Raw genomic sequence first — 15,732 nt, 5'->3', positions numbered from 1 at the left:
GATTCAGTGGAGTCAGGGCAACATTCCTGGTGAGATTTGTGGAGTCATGGCACCATTCCTGGTGAGATTCAGTGGAGTCAGGGCAACATTCCTGGCGAGATTCAGTGGAGTCATGGCACCATTCCTGGCGAGATTCAGTGGAGTCAGGGCACCATTCCTGGCAAGATTCAGTGGAGTCGGGGCACCATTCCTGGCGAGATTCAGACTAGGAAGTGACAAAAGCGACGCAGGGAAGTTGAGTAGAAGTCAGACCTCAGTAAGAGTCCAGACTCCACTGAGATGACATTATCCGAGTAGGCCTCACATTCTCATTCTGGATCCAGATCCCCATCTACATAATGAGTGTGAAAAACCCGCAGTGAACAGTAAAGACTGAAGGCAAGCCAGCTATGGCACCCGCAGCTGCCCAGAGCAGAAAGCACAGATATGTTGGTGCAGTGAATTCCTGGAAGCACTCGAGCCCACAGAGGCAGAGTGAACCTATTCCCCTTCAGGGAGCTCACCCAGCTCTGAGCAAGTGGCCTGGTTTGAACCCAGGTGTTCTAGCTGGGGAATTAGATTTGGGCATACCGTTCTAAAGTGCATCTCATGAAGTGAATAACCTGGAAAGGCAGGGAAAGTACTGAGATGGATCTCTCACTTCACCTGGATCTGGAATACAGTGGCCATTGTTTTTACATTCGTTTTAGAGTAGCAACCATACTCACCCCCTTTCTCCTTAGAGCTGGGGTTACCTGCCCACCCTCCTTTTGGCACTTCTTGTTCTTGCTTCTTCTTCTTCTTCTTCTTCTTCTTCTTCTTCTTCTTCTTCTTCTTCTTCTTCTTCTTCTTCTTCTTCTTCTTCTTTTTTGTTTTTTTTTTTTGCATGAGCTCGGAGATGCAGGGTGTCTCTTGAGTAAATCATCTGGTTGAAGTTGTCACCTTGTCAGGTGTCCCAAGATTATGCTTAGTCTTAGTCATGGCCATCATTGATCACTGATCACTGGCCCTCTTTCCCCCAAAGATTTGCCTAGTTCTTGGCCAAGTTAAATTAACTCCTCCTCACAGAAACATCTAAATTGCATGAGACTCTTACCAAATACTCTGTTTTCCTGGGAGAGAAGCACACCTCTTGACTTATGGTTCAGAATGCAATCACAGGCTATGAGTAGTCCATAAGTCACCATTAATTCTTTAACTATGAAAATATGTAGAATTGGGGAACACAAGGCATTCCTAGAGAAAACTGTCTGGAGAAGGCCTGGATTCATTTACCAAACAAGTGTATGTACTTGGCCACCTGGATACTGACAGGTTGCCCGGACAGTCCTGTTTCCTTCTCTGTTTAGATCCAGGGAGGTAACTAGCATGGTTTCCATGTGGGCCATTAATGATGTCACTGCAGTTTTATGAGTCACCGTGCTTGCTATGCCTTATGGCACATGTTACAAAAGGAAATGAAAATGCAAACTTAGTCTTGGTGGAACCCCAAGTCCAAAGTGTGAAGCCAGAGAAAAGAGCAAAGGAGGTTTAAGAGGTACAGCGTCTCAGTGTGTCCCTGTTTTCCTGAGACAGCAACATTCTTGGGACTGAGTTAGTGTCCCGGAGAGGAACTAGAAGGTAAACTCAACGAAGAGAATAGTTTTCATGGGAGCCAAAGACCTGAGTTTTATCTTAGGAAGTCCAGAGGGACTTAAATTTAGTTCTTGGCTGAGGAAATGGGCTTTGGAAGCAAGTCTTTGGGAAACTAGAGTCCCTTAAAGCCGCAGGTTCAGTGTTCTCTGACACGGGCGAGCAGCCTCCGAATCATGTTCAACCTGCCTGGCTCTTCCTTCCCCGCTCACGTTCCAGGTAAGGAGCGTTTTTATTTTTGAAATCCAGGTGCACAGTCAGGAGAAGGGAGAAAACAGTGACACCCATCTTTTTAATGAGTCTTGCTGCTGGAAGAGAAATTAGCATCACCCTGAATTTTCTGTGATGTCAGTTAAATGAAGGTGTTTTATAGCGCTTTACAACAAATTAGAATCAACCAAATTGGAAATAAGCCTAGCAGCTGGGTTAAGTAATCAGGTAAGTGGCCAGTTTTGCTATTTTTGCTCTGAGCCGAAGACAGAATTTGAATTTCTAATGTCCCAGAGGAACGGGATTCACACGTGGGGAGCCTGGGTCCTAGGGTGATTGTTTCAAGTGCTGGCAGGCAGCGCATGCCCGCTTTGGAGTTGGTGTACAACCTGCTAGCCACTCCCCTGGAAGTTGGCTCTCGTGCACACGTTTGTACAGCAGAGGACACAGAGCCGTGTGTTTGGCTGAACGTTAGAGAGCAGCCAGCCTGGAAATAGATGTCCCAGAACAAAGCAGTAAATCACCCACATTAGCCAAGAGAGCCCAATGAAAGGAGCAAAATTCCTGTGACAACTTTACAGCCTCTCGTGATATCACCCAAATCAGTGCGGCTATTAGACCGTTTTTATGTCTTAAGAACACAAGCGGCCGTCTTCCCTCTCAGCAATTTGTGTATAGTCAGAGTGTCCTGACATAGTAAACACTGCCTTTCTCTGGTAGGCCGTGGTTTGGAGCAGGAAATCTCTCTCCGTGAGCCAGTTGTTCTTAGGCAAATGACTGATGACTTTAGTATCTAGATAGAATCTGTTCATGAAACGCAGTGAGGCCGGCCTCATGGGTGTCAGGGGCCTGGGCTGTGACTAGGAGGTGTGTACTCGGGTCCAGTCGCCTGTGCTAACCAAAGGAAAGAGAAGGGGGGGGATAGAGGGGAGTGGGCGTGGGTAAAAACGAAACCTCATTGCTCAGAATGGACCTTGCGAGAGGGCAGTAAATGCCAATAAAATTATGCTTATAATTGTGATTTATAAAGAGAAATAGGCCATATCAAGTTGGTCATGTTCACTTTGCCCTCCTTTATAGCTGACAGATTAAATGAAATAAATCTGCAGAAAATTCTCATATCTGGGTTGATTCCTGTGTCGACCACAAAGAAAAACAAAATTTTTACATATTCCCTTCTGTCTTTTGCTTGAAACTCGTAGTGTGTTTCTATGTCTTCTCAGAGTCTCAGCTTTCAAAAAATTCAGAAAAAATTCAGATAACCAGCAACTGAATCAACTGATAGTTTTTCTCATGACATAAATATGACAGATAGGACCCCGCCCCTGCTGTTTTGATTTTTGTTCTGGTAGGAACCTCTTTCCAAAGGCTCCAACTTGACTCTCAGCAGTTTATCCTCGAGGTTTGGGTGTAAAAAGGCAGCTTTCAATTTTCATCCTCTCCGCTTTTTGATAATTCTGCTCCTAAGTAGTACTTCAAGTTCAATGGGCAGCTGGGAGAAAACCTACCCACTACCACAGATATCCCAGAGCTCTTAGAGACCAGGGCCAACCTCTGATGGATCAGTGACACTGAGATTAGATTTTCAGGGCTGAGCTCTGCACTGACAGCCTCCCTGTGTGCGTTGACCCTGGTCCACTAACTCAGGTGTTCAAGGTGACACATCACCATAGAGACGGATGGATCACTGTGTCCTGAAAACACAACGACCTGCCTGAGTTGGAAAGGTCATCTGCCGTGTTGGGCAGGTGATAAAAAACGGGTGCAGAGACTTGCGTGGATTTATAGGCCAAGAGCTCCAAGCTGCTGACTGCTTGTTTCTCAGAGACGTTTATAACAAGCCCCTCCTCTTCTGCACCGCCCTCTCCAGGCTAATAATTTTCTTAGTAATGAGTTTTTAGAGAAAGCAACCAGTTGAAGCTCAGGAGCTGCTATCAGTTTTACTTTCCATTAGAAAGTAATTTCAAATTTTATTACAGGAAATGCAGGGTTGATGTACAGTGATTAATCCAGATGCTCACAGATAGGCGGGGACAGAAATGATATAAATGGGCTCGGAAAGTGTCTGTATGAAAGCAATTTGGTCATTTATGTGGACTTTGTAATGCCTGCGAAAGAAATGATTTTGCAGTTTTCTTGCATCATTAGTCAAATTTTCCAAATCATCGATGTGAAAATCCAGTGTTATTGGAAGTAACATGGACACTGTTTCTCTGTGTTTCTATTTTGCAGTGGCTGCTAATTTACAGAAGATTGTAGATGACCCCAAAGCTTTAAAAACCTTGACATTTAAGTTGGTAAGTGGGAAGGTGGGATCGGAAGTAATGTTTTTGTCATGCCGATACCCATGGAGAAAATCACATCATCTCATACCTATAATTTTGTTGCTGCTAGATTTGGGGAGGATCACATTTTGTATTCATTAGTTGCCTCTGCCACATTGGGAACGTTTTTCTGACCATGACTGGAAACTCTTGCTTTGTGAGACTCTTGTCTTTCATCTCTCATCATACCATTGACTGTGAGTGACCCTTTGAGACTCTCGAAGCCCGTGGGCACCATTTTGCTCCAGAATCTCTCTGCATCGCACCCTGACCATACAAACAAAATTAAGCTGAATTCAAAGCATGTACAGAAGATTTCCTGGGTGAAAGCAGGCAGTTCTAATCATTAAAAATAGAGGCTGATCATTGTGTAAACGGTTCAGGTAATTGGAAACATTGCAGAACAGCCCACTGAAGGTTAGTGAAAAGATACAGCATTCCATCTCCACCCTGAAATCATGCCATCAGTTTTGTAGAGACTAGATGTCCTAACAGTTTTTATGCAGAAGCACATTTTAAATCTAAGGAGAGGTGGCTGCAGGACATGGAACAGTAGGCCTTCTGGGGTGTCTATGAAGCAAGAGTGGAGGAAGTCGAGGTCATCAAGACTGATAGAGCGCCAAGAAATTTTAGCAAGCAGCGTATCCAGGCAGAATAAAGGTATGTAAATTAATCTCATCCAGGGCCAGTCAGAATGCCACAAGCAACTTAAGCCCTAGAGGACCAACATGTGGCGACGCACAGCTAATACCGATGGCCTGCCTTTGTTGTTGTTCCTGGTGAAAATCAAATGGAAATTCTGTATGGCCACAACCACGTCATGAATAACCACAGTAAATGCGAGCCTGGTGTTAATGAAGTGTCTCTGCCTTGCTTCTCGTAGCATTTCAGAGAGCTAGGATGTGCGATCAAATAAAAACATAAGGGTAGGTCCGGTAAGAATAGAACACCGTATTCATTAGAAGAGCATACTCTACCAGACACAGAACTTAGCTTTAGGGCTGTCTGCTATCTCACCTCTACGGTGTTTGAAATTTACCTGCAATTTTTTTTTAATAAGCCAGGTGGTGACGAGCATTTTTTTTCAATATATTTATTTATTTACTATGTATACAATATTCTGTCTGTGTGTATGGCCAGAAGAGGGCACCAGACCCCATTACAGATGGTTGTGAGCCACCATGTGGTTGCTGGGAATTGAACTCGGGACCTTTGGAAGAGCAGGCAATGCTCTTAACCTCTGAGCCATCTCTCCAGCCCTTACCTGCAATTTTCTGAATGTGTTTTATTCATATGAGAAACTGTACCCCGTGTCAGCATTTCAGCCTATTCTGAATATCCTCATTGGGGTGAGGCACTGTCTGAAGAATGTTTCCCTCATTTTGAAACTTTTGTGCCGATCCATCCCCAGCACGTGTGAACCTCCTGCCTATAAAATAGTGACAGCAGGAAAGGTGTCTTAGAAACAGTAGGAACAGCTCTGCTCTCCCATCTTTTCTTCTGGTGAGCTCTTGGGATTTCTGGATTCTTTCTCTGTTCTCTCTCACATGCTCAGCACCTCGGTAAGAGATACTGCTCTGCTCCCGAGGCCTTTCTTCCAGACAGCAGTTCCTCAGTGCCCAGATTCAACTGTGGTCTAGCTCAGAGCCCATGTTTAAAATACCGTGTTCCCTTTCAGAGACCCCCCCCCCCAAGCCCGTGCGTTCATGGATTTCTCTGAAGATTCTCCTTCTGTATGTCTGGAGGTGTTTGCTCCTCTTGAGATGGACTCTGTACCTTCAGGACTGAGCAGTGCTGCACAGAAGAGTCCTGGATGCTAATCCCCTGCCTCAGATAGGCAGGAAGCAGTATGGGTACTCTTAAAAAAAGAAAGTGATAGTGTTTCTTCCAGCCGTAGCTAAATCAAACCAATCTTAAGAATGGCCTTCTGTTCCTGTCTTCGCTCTCTGCCCAGTTCTTGTTAAAGCCTGAGTGGTTTCTTTGTTGTTATCAGCAGCCAGCCAGTTTAAGACCCACTCCACGGAGCTAAGTTGAACCACGGGTAGCTAGATGAAACTCAGGGATTCAGATGCATTGGCCTTCATTCATTAATTTGGCTATTTTATTTGAAGAATAAAAGATCAAAGCATCTCGGCAGTGGTGTTTCTCATGGCTGCTGCTGTTGTTCAAGGTCCTTTCATCTCTCTGCTGTTTACCATGACTCTAGTCCTTAGGAAGATGCCAGGGGCTGCGAATTGCCTGGAGAACAAAGGGCTTAACTACCTTGCTTCTTTCCCTTGCTGAATTCATGGGCCCCTACAGGTCCTTTAAAAAGCCCCGATGCCCAGGTCACTGACCAGGCTTTCTGCTTGTGCAGTCCAGGCTTGTAGAACTTGGAGGGCACTTCTTATGTGCAGAATGCCAGCTGGAAGCACTCTTTCTATAGATTGATCAGTTGCATTTCACTACCACCATTACCACCACAGCTTGGTTCGCCTTCCATTCTTACCTTGTGTTTCTAATCACTTAGGAAATCAGTAGTATAAATGCCAAAGTTGGTGCCTGCCTTTTGTCTTAACACTCAGGAAGTAGAGGCGGGCAAACTTCTGTGAGTTCAAGGTGGCTTAAGCGCTGCAGTAAGACTCTTATCTCATAAATAATTATAAGCAATCAAACAAATGGCCCTTATCTCATAAATATCAATGAATGAATGAGTGAATGAAGTTGGGTTTTACTTTTGTTCAGTAGATCTTTAACCTTCTTTGACAGGTATGGTTTCCCTGTTGTCATGGCCTGGGCTAGGGATCAGCTTCTTCTCTCCTTTTAAGGGAGTGCTTCAGCCAGGAGGCCATTTCTGCTTCAGCATTTCAGCATCCTGTGTCCCTGAGTTCGACACAGCCACGCTGCTTTAGAATGGTTATTTTTTTTAATTAGCCACCCCACGGTTCTGTAACGTGGGTGAATTTTGCTGCTTTCCATGTGGAATTGTAAAAATTGTGTTAGTGAAAATGTGAATAAGGTATGTTTAATTTGCCCTTGAAAAAACATAAATTGGAGTGCATGTAATTAGCATCCAGTTGGCCCCCATTTACATGAGCAGTGTAGATCTTCGTTGCGGAAATGTAATGCCATCATGCACATGGCAGATAGAGATCTCCTAAGCATCTCGATGATTAATAACTGAGGGGCTTATTTCTAGAGGCTCTCAGCTTAGGACTACTTGACTGCATTATTTCCTGAAATGCAGGTAAAGTGAAGTCAGAAACAGAGAAAACTGTTGAGAGTTTTGAGTTTTTCCCCTTTTTGGAGAAGGAGAAGGGTGAGATCGGAGGGACTCAGGGGGGAGTGGCAGCCCCCGTTTCTTGCCGAGACTGTCCAAATGTCGACCTGATAGAAACCACAGAGGTGGCTTTCAGAGCTTCATATTCTGCAGTGACATGTTCTAACTTCCTTCTTTCTTTAAGTGAACATACAAAGTAGTAGGTTTCATTATAATATACTCATATGCATGTATCAAAACAGTCTCTTTTTTATTAATTAATCACCCTCTGCTGATGGAGAAAGGTCATTGGTTAATTAAATAAAGAAGCTGCTTGCCCTGATAGGTTAGAACATAGGGGGAGGAGTGAACGGAGCAGAATGCTGGGCGGAAGAGGAAGTGAGGTCAGACTCCACAGCTCTCCTCTCAGGAGCAGACGCCTCAGAGAGACATGATGCTCCACTCCTGCGGGCAGAGGCGAGAGCTCTGCTCTCTGAGGCACACGCGATGAAGCTCCGACCCAGGATGGACGTAGGCTAGAATCTCCCTGGTAAGCCACCTTATGGGCTACAGCAGATTATTAGAGATGGGCTAGTCCAGGTGCGAGAGTTAGCCTAGAAGAGGCTAGATAGAAATGGTCAAGCAGTGATTAAATGAATACAGTGTCCGTGTAATTATTTCGGGTAAAGCTAGCCGGAGGCGGCAGGGTGCTGGAGATGCAACCTCGCTGCTCCTATTTCTACACTCTGCCACTGCTTTCTCTTCACCCTCTCATTTATTTCTGTTTTGGTTTCATGTTTGTGTCTCTGTCCGGCATTCTCTCCACTGCCATGCGTGCATGTGTGTGTGTGTGTGTGCATAAATATATGTATATATATATATACATACACTGTGCATAGAAGAGAAAGCATGGTGTTTGTCTTTCTGAAATTGGCTGTTGTGAATATAGTATCAGTGGACTTGGATGTGTGAGTATCTTTGTGGTATGTTGACTTACTGTCATATGGTATCTACCAGGAGTATTATAGATGGGTAATATGGTAATTCTAATATGTTTGGATTCTGAGTCCCCAGTGGGTAGGAGTATTTGAGAAATACGAATGGTGTATTCTCATTGGTGGAGGTGTGTTGGAGGGTGGGCTTTAAAAGCCTTCCATCATTTCTGGTATGTTCTCTCTCCCTCTTGCTTGTTGAGCTGTTCCCGTCTCCATGTCTTTGTCCTGCTCTTATGGCCTCTAACCCTCTGAAACTAGAAGCCCACTAAATACTTTTATAATCTGGCTTCTTGGCCATGGTGGGTTTTTTTTTTTTTTCTCACAGCAATAGAAAACGAAGACAAAAACCGGTCCCCAACCCCGGTGCTGGTTTCTGCATTGGCTGCACAGGTTTTCATTCCAATGTATGAGGGTTGTTCTTTTCCTGTATCCTTGCCCACGCTTGCTCTTGTTTGTTTCCTTGATGCTGGCCATTGTAACTGTGGTGAAATAAAATCTCAAAGCAGTTTTAATTAGCATTTTCTTAATGATTAAGGATGTTTAACATTTTTCAAATATCTATTGACTGGTTTGAGGTTTTGTTATGTAGCTTTTATCGTTGTTTGTGTATTCTGTATATGAACCCTTGTCTAATGCATCATTGGCAGTTTATCTCTTCCCATTCTGCGTGATGTCTCTTTAGTCCCGTAATTGCTTGCTGTGCAAAGATTAATTTTGTAGAATCCACTTGTCAGTTCCTTAAACCTCATTTGGAAGCTGTGGTGCACTTAGCGTGTAGGTAGGCATCCGAGAGTCCCCGTGACCCTTCAGAAGGATTCCGGATGTCACAACACTTTCAGTCCCTACGAAGATGGCATTGCATTGCCTTTTCCACTTTGTTGGTCTTGGTACAAAAGTCATGATAGATAAATCTCACGATGTTGCCATAAATCATGACAGACGCTTCAGTCCAGACTTCTAGTTACATCTCATCCCTGCAAAACGTCGAGTCAGTTTCACTTAGGACTGCTCCTAATGAGGCGTGGAGCAGTTCTGGTTTTATTAAGTTTCAACTTGAGGACGTGTCCATTTAATATTGTGTGTAATGAAATGGGGCCTATCATTCCTTTGGTATGCAGTGGAAGTACAGCGAGGGGTTTTGGGAAAAGCCCTCATGAATAGCTGCTCATCAGCCAAGACTCTCACTACCCTCCCACCCATAAGAAACCATTTTTACTAAAAATACCTAACAAACTGTTGTCAGATTCAGCCATTTTAGCAGACTTTTCTTTTAATGATAACAGTAAGATTGACACTTTAAAACCTGACAGTATTTGTAGTCAGTAATAAATTGGAATTTTCCAATGGAAAGGGGATTTTGGAACACTTGTATTTACTGCTATATGTCAGCCCCCTCGCACCCAGCGGCTTTTCCCATGAGATTGCTGGTGGACCATATCAATGAGTACGGTTTGTTTACACTGGATAACATTCATATCGTGTCGTGGAATAACCTTTAGAAGATCTATAAAACTGACGGCGCTTAAAAATCATACACAGATCAGGATGCACTCAAAGGGCAAAGGGGACCGATGGGTTTCGGTGGAATGTTGTGCGGAAAGCTCAGTGCTCCTGTTTCCGACTCCGTGCTGTAGGTAACCTTTCAGAGTCACCACTGGGAAATCCTCGATATCGTAGCAGACAGTGTTTGGAAAAGCTCCTGCAAACACTCCCCTTTTTTATGTGGAGCCAGATTTGACTCCCTGTACTTCAGAGTGAGCGGCACAGAGTCATAGAACAATCCCAGAGATGTGGGTGAGAACCCAGCTGGCATCTCCAGGCCAGTTGTTAAAGAAATTTGCAGAGTCCTTTCGGTCATCCCAAGGTTCTGTTATTGCTGCTGATTCTTTGTGTGTGTGTGTGGTGGTGGGAGGCTGTTGTTTCTCAGGAAGATTTTAATTTATGTTGCCATGGAATGAGTTCATTATTGGTTTTAATGAACTAGTCAGTAAGCAAATATTTTAGAATTGTGTTTTAATTTGTAAGATAATATAATAAATATAAGCTACACAAACATGTTTTGAATGTAAGGTTCTCTTACTTTCTGGGACCTGAACCCAGAGCCTCATGCATGATAAGTATGAGAGGGACCTCTGAGACATAGCCTCAGACATTACTTTGAAATATTTAAACAGCATATTTTAATAATGTCAAAATATTTTTTCATTTTCTCAGTTTTAATTTCTGAGGCAGTCAGACTGTACAATCAAAGTTTCTGATGTAAACATATTTTTGGAGTCTTTAGTCATCGTTTTTAACAGTAAGTAGTGCCGCTGAGTCCTACCAGAGTGAAGACCGTTTCCTGACAGGGCTGTGGTCCCTTGACTCTGAGTGTTGGACCATGGTCTCCTTGGTGCTTTGTAGATTAAGAGAGAATGAGATGAGCGGAGTACCACCTGGATTGGGGGCAGCGGCCGCATGGAAGGTGCCTGCATCTTAGAGAAGACCAGGATAAGGCTTTGTCCAGGAAACAGGCCAAGGAACAGCGTGGGAATTCAGGGAGACTCCTTGTGGGTGCCCACGATAACTAAGGGGACCCACTACTAAACTGTCCCTCCCAGAAAAAGGACTTCATAGTTCTATTTTCTTTGAAGTCAGCTCAACCATTGTGCATATTTTGGTTGCATTCATCCTCGTTTCACCAAATTTTGCCATTCTTTTGATCCTATCTCTAAGGAGCTCTGAAGCTCTTGACTGGCTTCACCGGCCAGCTGGTCATTTTGTCACCAGCTGTGGCAGTAGCTTTTCCTCAGTTGCTGTCACTCGCCTGCTTACTAAACCCATGGTTTCTGCTGCCAGTCAGGGAAATTAAGAAAGAGGTTCATGGGAGGCAGGGAAGAAGAGGGAACGTGTCAGGGACAGGAGAAGGAACAGCTTTAATGGAGCAGGGAAATAAGGGGTGGGCGTGCTTCAGTCCCCAAGTGACAAATGTCACCAGGAAGTGTGCTGAACCGCCTGCTGTGCTGCACTTCAGGAAGAGAGGTGATGCGGAGACTGGAAACTGCCCTTCACTGAGTGGCACAGCTGTCAGGGGGTTAGAGGCGTCATTGGACAGGCACAACCTTGGTTCTTTGCTGTAAATGCTGCCTGATTTTACCCGCCGTCAAGGCACTGATTTGACATCAGCATAATTTACCCTGAACGTTACGTTAGAGACAGTTGGTAAATGTCTTCAGACACCTAAAATATAATTTGACTGTGTTCTTACTTAATGAAAAATGATACACTCGACAAAGGCAGGTTTCATGTACTGCTGTTTGAACATTGTACACACAGAGTGCACGCTTAGCAGGTTAATGGTGGTGTTTGCAAAGGGGTATAAGAAACTGTTGTTAGTTGAAATCATTTAGCAGGTTTAACTCGGTGGTAGAGTGATTGCCTCGCAAGCACAAGGGCCTGGGTTCGATCCTCTGCTCCTAAGGGAGGGGAAAGAATGCCTGAAATCATTTAACATGAATTGAGCCTAAGAATTTTTATGTAACCCTTTGATAATCATTCATCAACCCCCCCTTAGCATTTCTGTAACCCCCAGTTCTGATCAGTGTATTATAAAGTGAAGATGAAACTTAAAACAGTGATTTCCTCCCACCATGTGTGTGTCTGTGTGTATATGTATGTGTATGTATGTGTGTGTGCCTATGCGAATGGGCACATGTATTGACACCCATCCATACATGTGCATGTATGAATAAAAGAAATGAATGGGGGTAAAAGTAACAAATTAGGCTTAATGAAATGATCCCAGTAAGCAGTGGCTTATTATCAATATCTTCTGATCTTAAAGTAATAGAGATAATAAAGTTTTGACACACTATGATTTGGGCTAACTTAATGTGATTAAAATGTGTTGAAATAATAGGAATAAAATTTGACTGAAGGAAAGGATTCGGTCACAATACAGTGTTAGTCATCTTTTGCTGAAACAAAACGTAGCTTAAATGAGAAAGTGTTTACTTTTGCTAACAGATTTGAAGGTTCCTTTTTGTTATTGGTCAGTCCCATTCATTGATCTAGGCCCGTGGTGGGGTAGCATATCATACTGAGAACACACTAGTCATATGAACCCCCAGTCATACGACCAGGAAACAGGGCTGGAATCTCACTCTCCCTTTTTAAAGGCACCTTCCAAAGCACCTAAGAGGTCCCACTTCGGAAACTAAGGCGGGTAGAATAGGAATAATAATAGGAATTTCATCCCTGTGTCTAGGTGGGCACAGGAATGTTGTGATGGATAGCGATCTCACCCCACCTCTGCTGTTTGATTTCTCAGAGCGTTTATCACCCAGCACTGGTCATTCCCTGATGCAGTCCTTGGGGGTCTCTTCTTAAAGAGGAGCCGGTGACCAGGAGTGGATCGTCCCTCACACAAGCAGGGTTCTGAATCCAGCCCTGACGGTTTCTTCTTCCTCCCCAGGCTTCTGGCTGCGATGGGGCGGAGATTCCTGACGAAGTGAAGCTGATCGGGTTCGCTCAGTTGAGTGTGAGCTGATGGACGTCCCTTGCTGTCACCCTCATCTATCACGCCCCTCCCCTTCCAGCCCCCTCTTTGCCTCCTTCCCCCCCACCCCCTCGCTCCCAATTCCCAACAAATAAGAAGATTGTGAAGAGGCTGGCTTCGATGAAGTGGGATAAAAAAATAATAATTTTTTAAAAACTTCTAGCACTCTGAGTTCTGCTTTATTCTCCAGCAATCCACAGTATGAGAACAGGCGAATGCTACAGCTGCACAGATGTTGCTGATTTCTTTCCAGAAAGCTGTGTAATATCCCTAGCAGTCCACCTGGCTAGCCCGTGAGTGAGGTGTCTGAAACACACTCAGGTGGTCCTGACTCTTGGCAACAAAAGGAGTGTTCTCTCTGAAGCCCTTTTGCCTTCTATTGTATTTCTGTTTAATACTTTAATTGTACATCTGACAATACTGCCTCTTTTATGTTGTACTTAGAAATTAATATACTTATAAAATTAAGATTTATTAGCCAAACTTGAATTCTAGTTTTAAAACTGACTGTGAATTTTATTTTTCATATATTTATGCTTTCCACGCCTTAGCGATGAGGGAAACCGTTTGGGTTATACGCTTCTTGCAGTTGATCTCTTGTTATTTAAACAAACTTTCCAGGTCGATCTTTGGAGTATTTGTAACTTCTAATTTTTGAAATGACCGAATTAAGGATTTGGATGTTTGCGCTTTCGGTTTGTTTGCCTAAAATCCAGTTCACAATCCAGTTTGTCTCGTGGGAGAGGGAGGTGCCTTGCAAAAAACTTTCATAGTACGAATGTGCCTGAGGCTGCTTTACTCTGGAATAGTCTCAGATCTAAAATCTGCACTACATGAGGTGGCATACTTAAATTTTGCTTCATCAGGACATTTAGGACACTGTAAACATGTTGTCATTCTGTTAGATAGCTGTCTATCCCCCTGCCTCTGATTCGGCTCTCCTGTGGTGATGGGATTTGATATTTTTAAGGTGATAAAAGTGACACCACCAGAACTGGAGTTCTACTTGAAACTCCGCGACATACACAGATTGTGTGAAAAATAAGAGAAAGGGTTTTGTGCAATGACAAAAAGTTAAACTTGCTGTAAACGTTCAAGAATAAATATTTCCAAACCAAGAACCTTCTGCTTGACTATGTATTATGAACCTAGTAAACCTTAGGATTTTCAAATTTGGAGTCTACACCTTCAAGGAGGTGGTCTCCCGGGATGGTACCATTGCTCTTTCCTAGCTAACCCTAGATACGGCAGCTCTTCAATGTACTTTAAAGGCAAATATATATTACCAAGGGAAGAAGTTATTTATAATCGCCTTGTCATGATTGTTAAGGTGTTCTAGACCCATTTGCATACGATTTAATGTAATTCCATTTCATTCTATTGTTTACACAACTACTCAAAGATGACTGCAAAGGTAAAGGAAAATAAAAGTGTATTGCACAGTGCAGTTGTGTCTCCTCCTTTCCGTTCCTCCTCCAGCTACCATCCGCATCTCTGCCGTGCAGGTCAGCCCTGTCCTAAGATGCCTAGCACAAGCTGACGAGTGAGAAGTGCCCCACAGGAAGTAAGACATGTCTCTGCAGTCTCAGTCACTGCGCACAAGTTTCAACTGATGGACAGAAACATTTCACACTCCCTTTAGACAGACAGTCTCTGAAACCAGTGGGGCTTCAAGGGACCAACGAGTGCAATCCCTTCCAACTACGTCTTCCTTCCCATTAGGACGAGGAACACTGAGAGCAGTCCAGAGTAGTTAAGTGACTTACCCAGGGTGCTTCTCAGAGCTGCCTGCAAAGACGGGCACACTGGATCCTGGCTTCCTGACATAAAGAACAAGTTCTTAACAGTTTTCAATACAACTTGTAAGGACAGTCCCAGAAACTGGAGGTAAGTCCCTTTTGCCAAAGATACCAAGCACATTGGGCAAGAATAAGAACAGTCCCAGAGTTAAAGGTAAGTCCCTATTGCCGAAGACACCACACACTTTGGACAGAAGACACAGAGAATTTGAGCTAGAATTAATCTCAAGTCCTCCTCTTTGGAGATTAGCTTTTATAGTGCCAGAAGGTGCTATGTAATCTGCCAAGGGAGCAAATCAGAGTCCTACCCAGCAGTGACGACTAGGAACCACAACAATGACCAGCATGGCAAGTGACCCTTAAAGGTGCAGTAGTGTAAACCAACCGCTCCCTAAGGGTGCTCAAGGCCTGCTTAGCAGCTGGGAAATCATGCCTGTGACTGTAAACCTACACAACACATGGTTAGGGAGGTCATGGGCCTCAGAGAAGAAAGCTGTTACTGCTAAACCAGTCCACGTTCTAAATCCTTACCTATCCTCGGACCTACGGTAAATGTAGCTCACCTGTCGTCAAAGAAGCTTCTTTTCGCTGCAGAAGGTGACCATTGCAGAAAGCCACCACCAGGCAAAATGCAGGGAACACCTGGTGTGAGGAGCTCTTTTGCCCCAAGTGCTATTATGTCTTACAACTTGTGTAACTAGGTTTCAGGGAACATCCTGGAAGAGGACAGAAAGATTGTCAGAGCCAGAAGGCCAGGAAGTGCCTTCACAGGGAAGCTCCTCAGATAGAATCTCAAAATGTTTACCTAAACAAGACCTGAACAATTCCAACACTAATTGACATCCCAGCATAGAAGGGAAATGTCGCAGGGCCCTGTGATGAACGGGAACTACAAGCAATTAACAACTTCTGAGAGAGGGAGCTTTAGCTTCCCCAGGGATGAGCCCCCTGATTGGTTATCCAATTTACAGTGGTGAGCATCATATCCGGGCAACACAAATGGACTCAGCCGATTAAA

The 15,732-nt window shown here is 44.0% G+C and overlaps 1 protein-coding gene across 1 annotated transcript in view; it reads left to right on the top strand.

Moving 5' to 3' along the window:
- Stk39 (serine/threonine kinase 39) overlaps positions 1–14,360 on the top strand; it is a 256,775-nt gene extending 242,415 nt beyond the window's left edge. The window contains exons 17-18 of the mRNA XM_005346510.2: positions 4,054–4,118; positions 12,832–14,360. Coding sequence (XP_005346567.1) covers positions 4,054–4,118; positions 12,832–12,906 — 140 coding nt within the window. The 3' untranslated portion in view covers positions 12,907–14,360. The remainder of the gene's footprint in view (positions 1–4,053; positions 4,119–12,831) is intronic.
- Positions 14,361–15,732: the final 1,372 nt, after the last annotated feature.

Source organism: Microtus ochrogaster, chromosome 4 (assembly GCF_000317375.1).
Source record: "Microtus ochrogaster isolate Prairie Vole_2 chromosome 4, MicOch1.0, whole genome shotgun sequence".
NCBI classification, from domain to species: domain Eukaryota; kingdom Metazoa; phylum Chordata; class Mammalia; order Rodentia; family Cricetidae; genus Microtus; species Microtus ochrogaster.
This window is presented reverse-complemented; position numbering and strand designations above follow the sequence as displayed.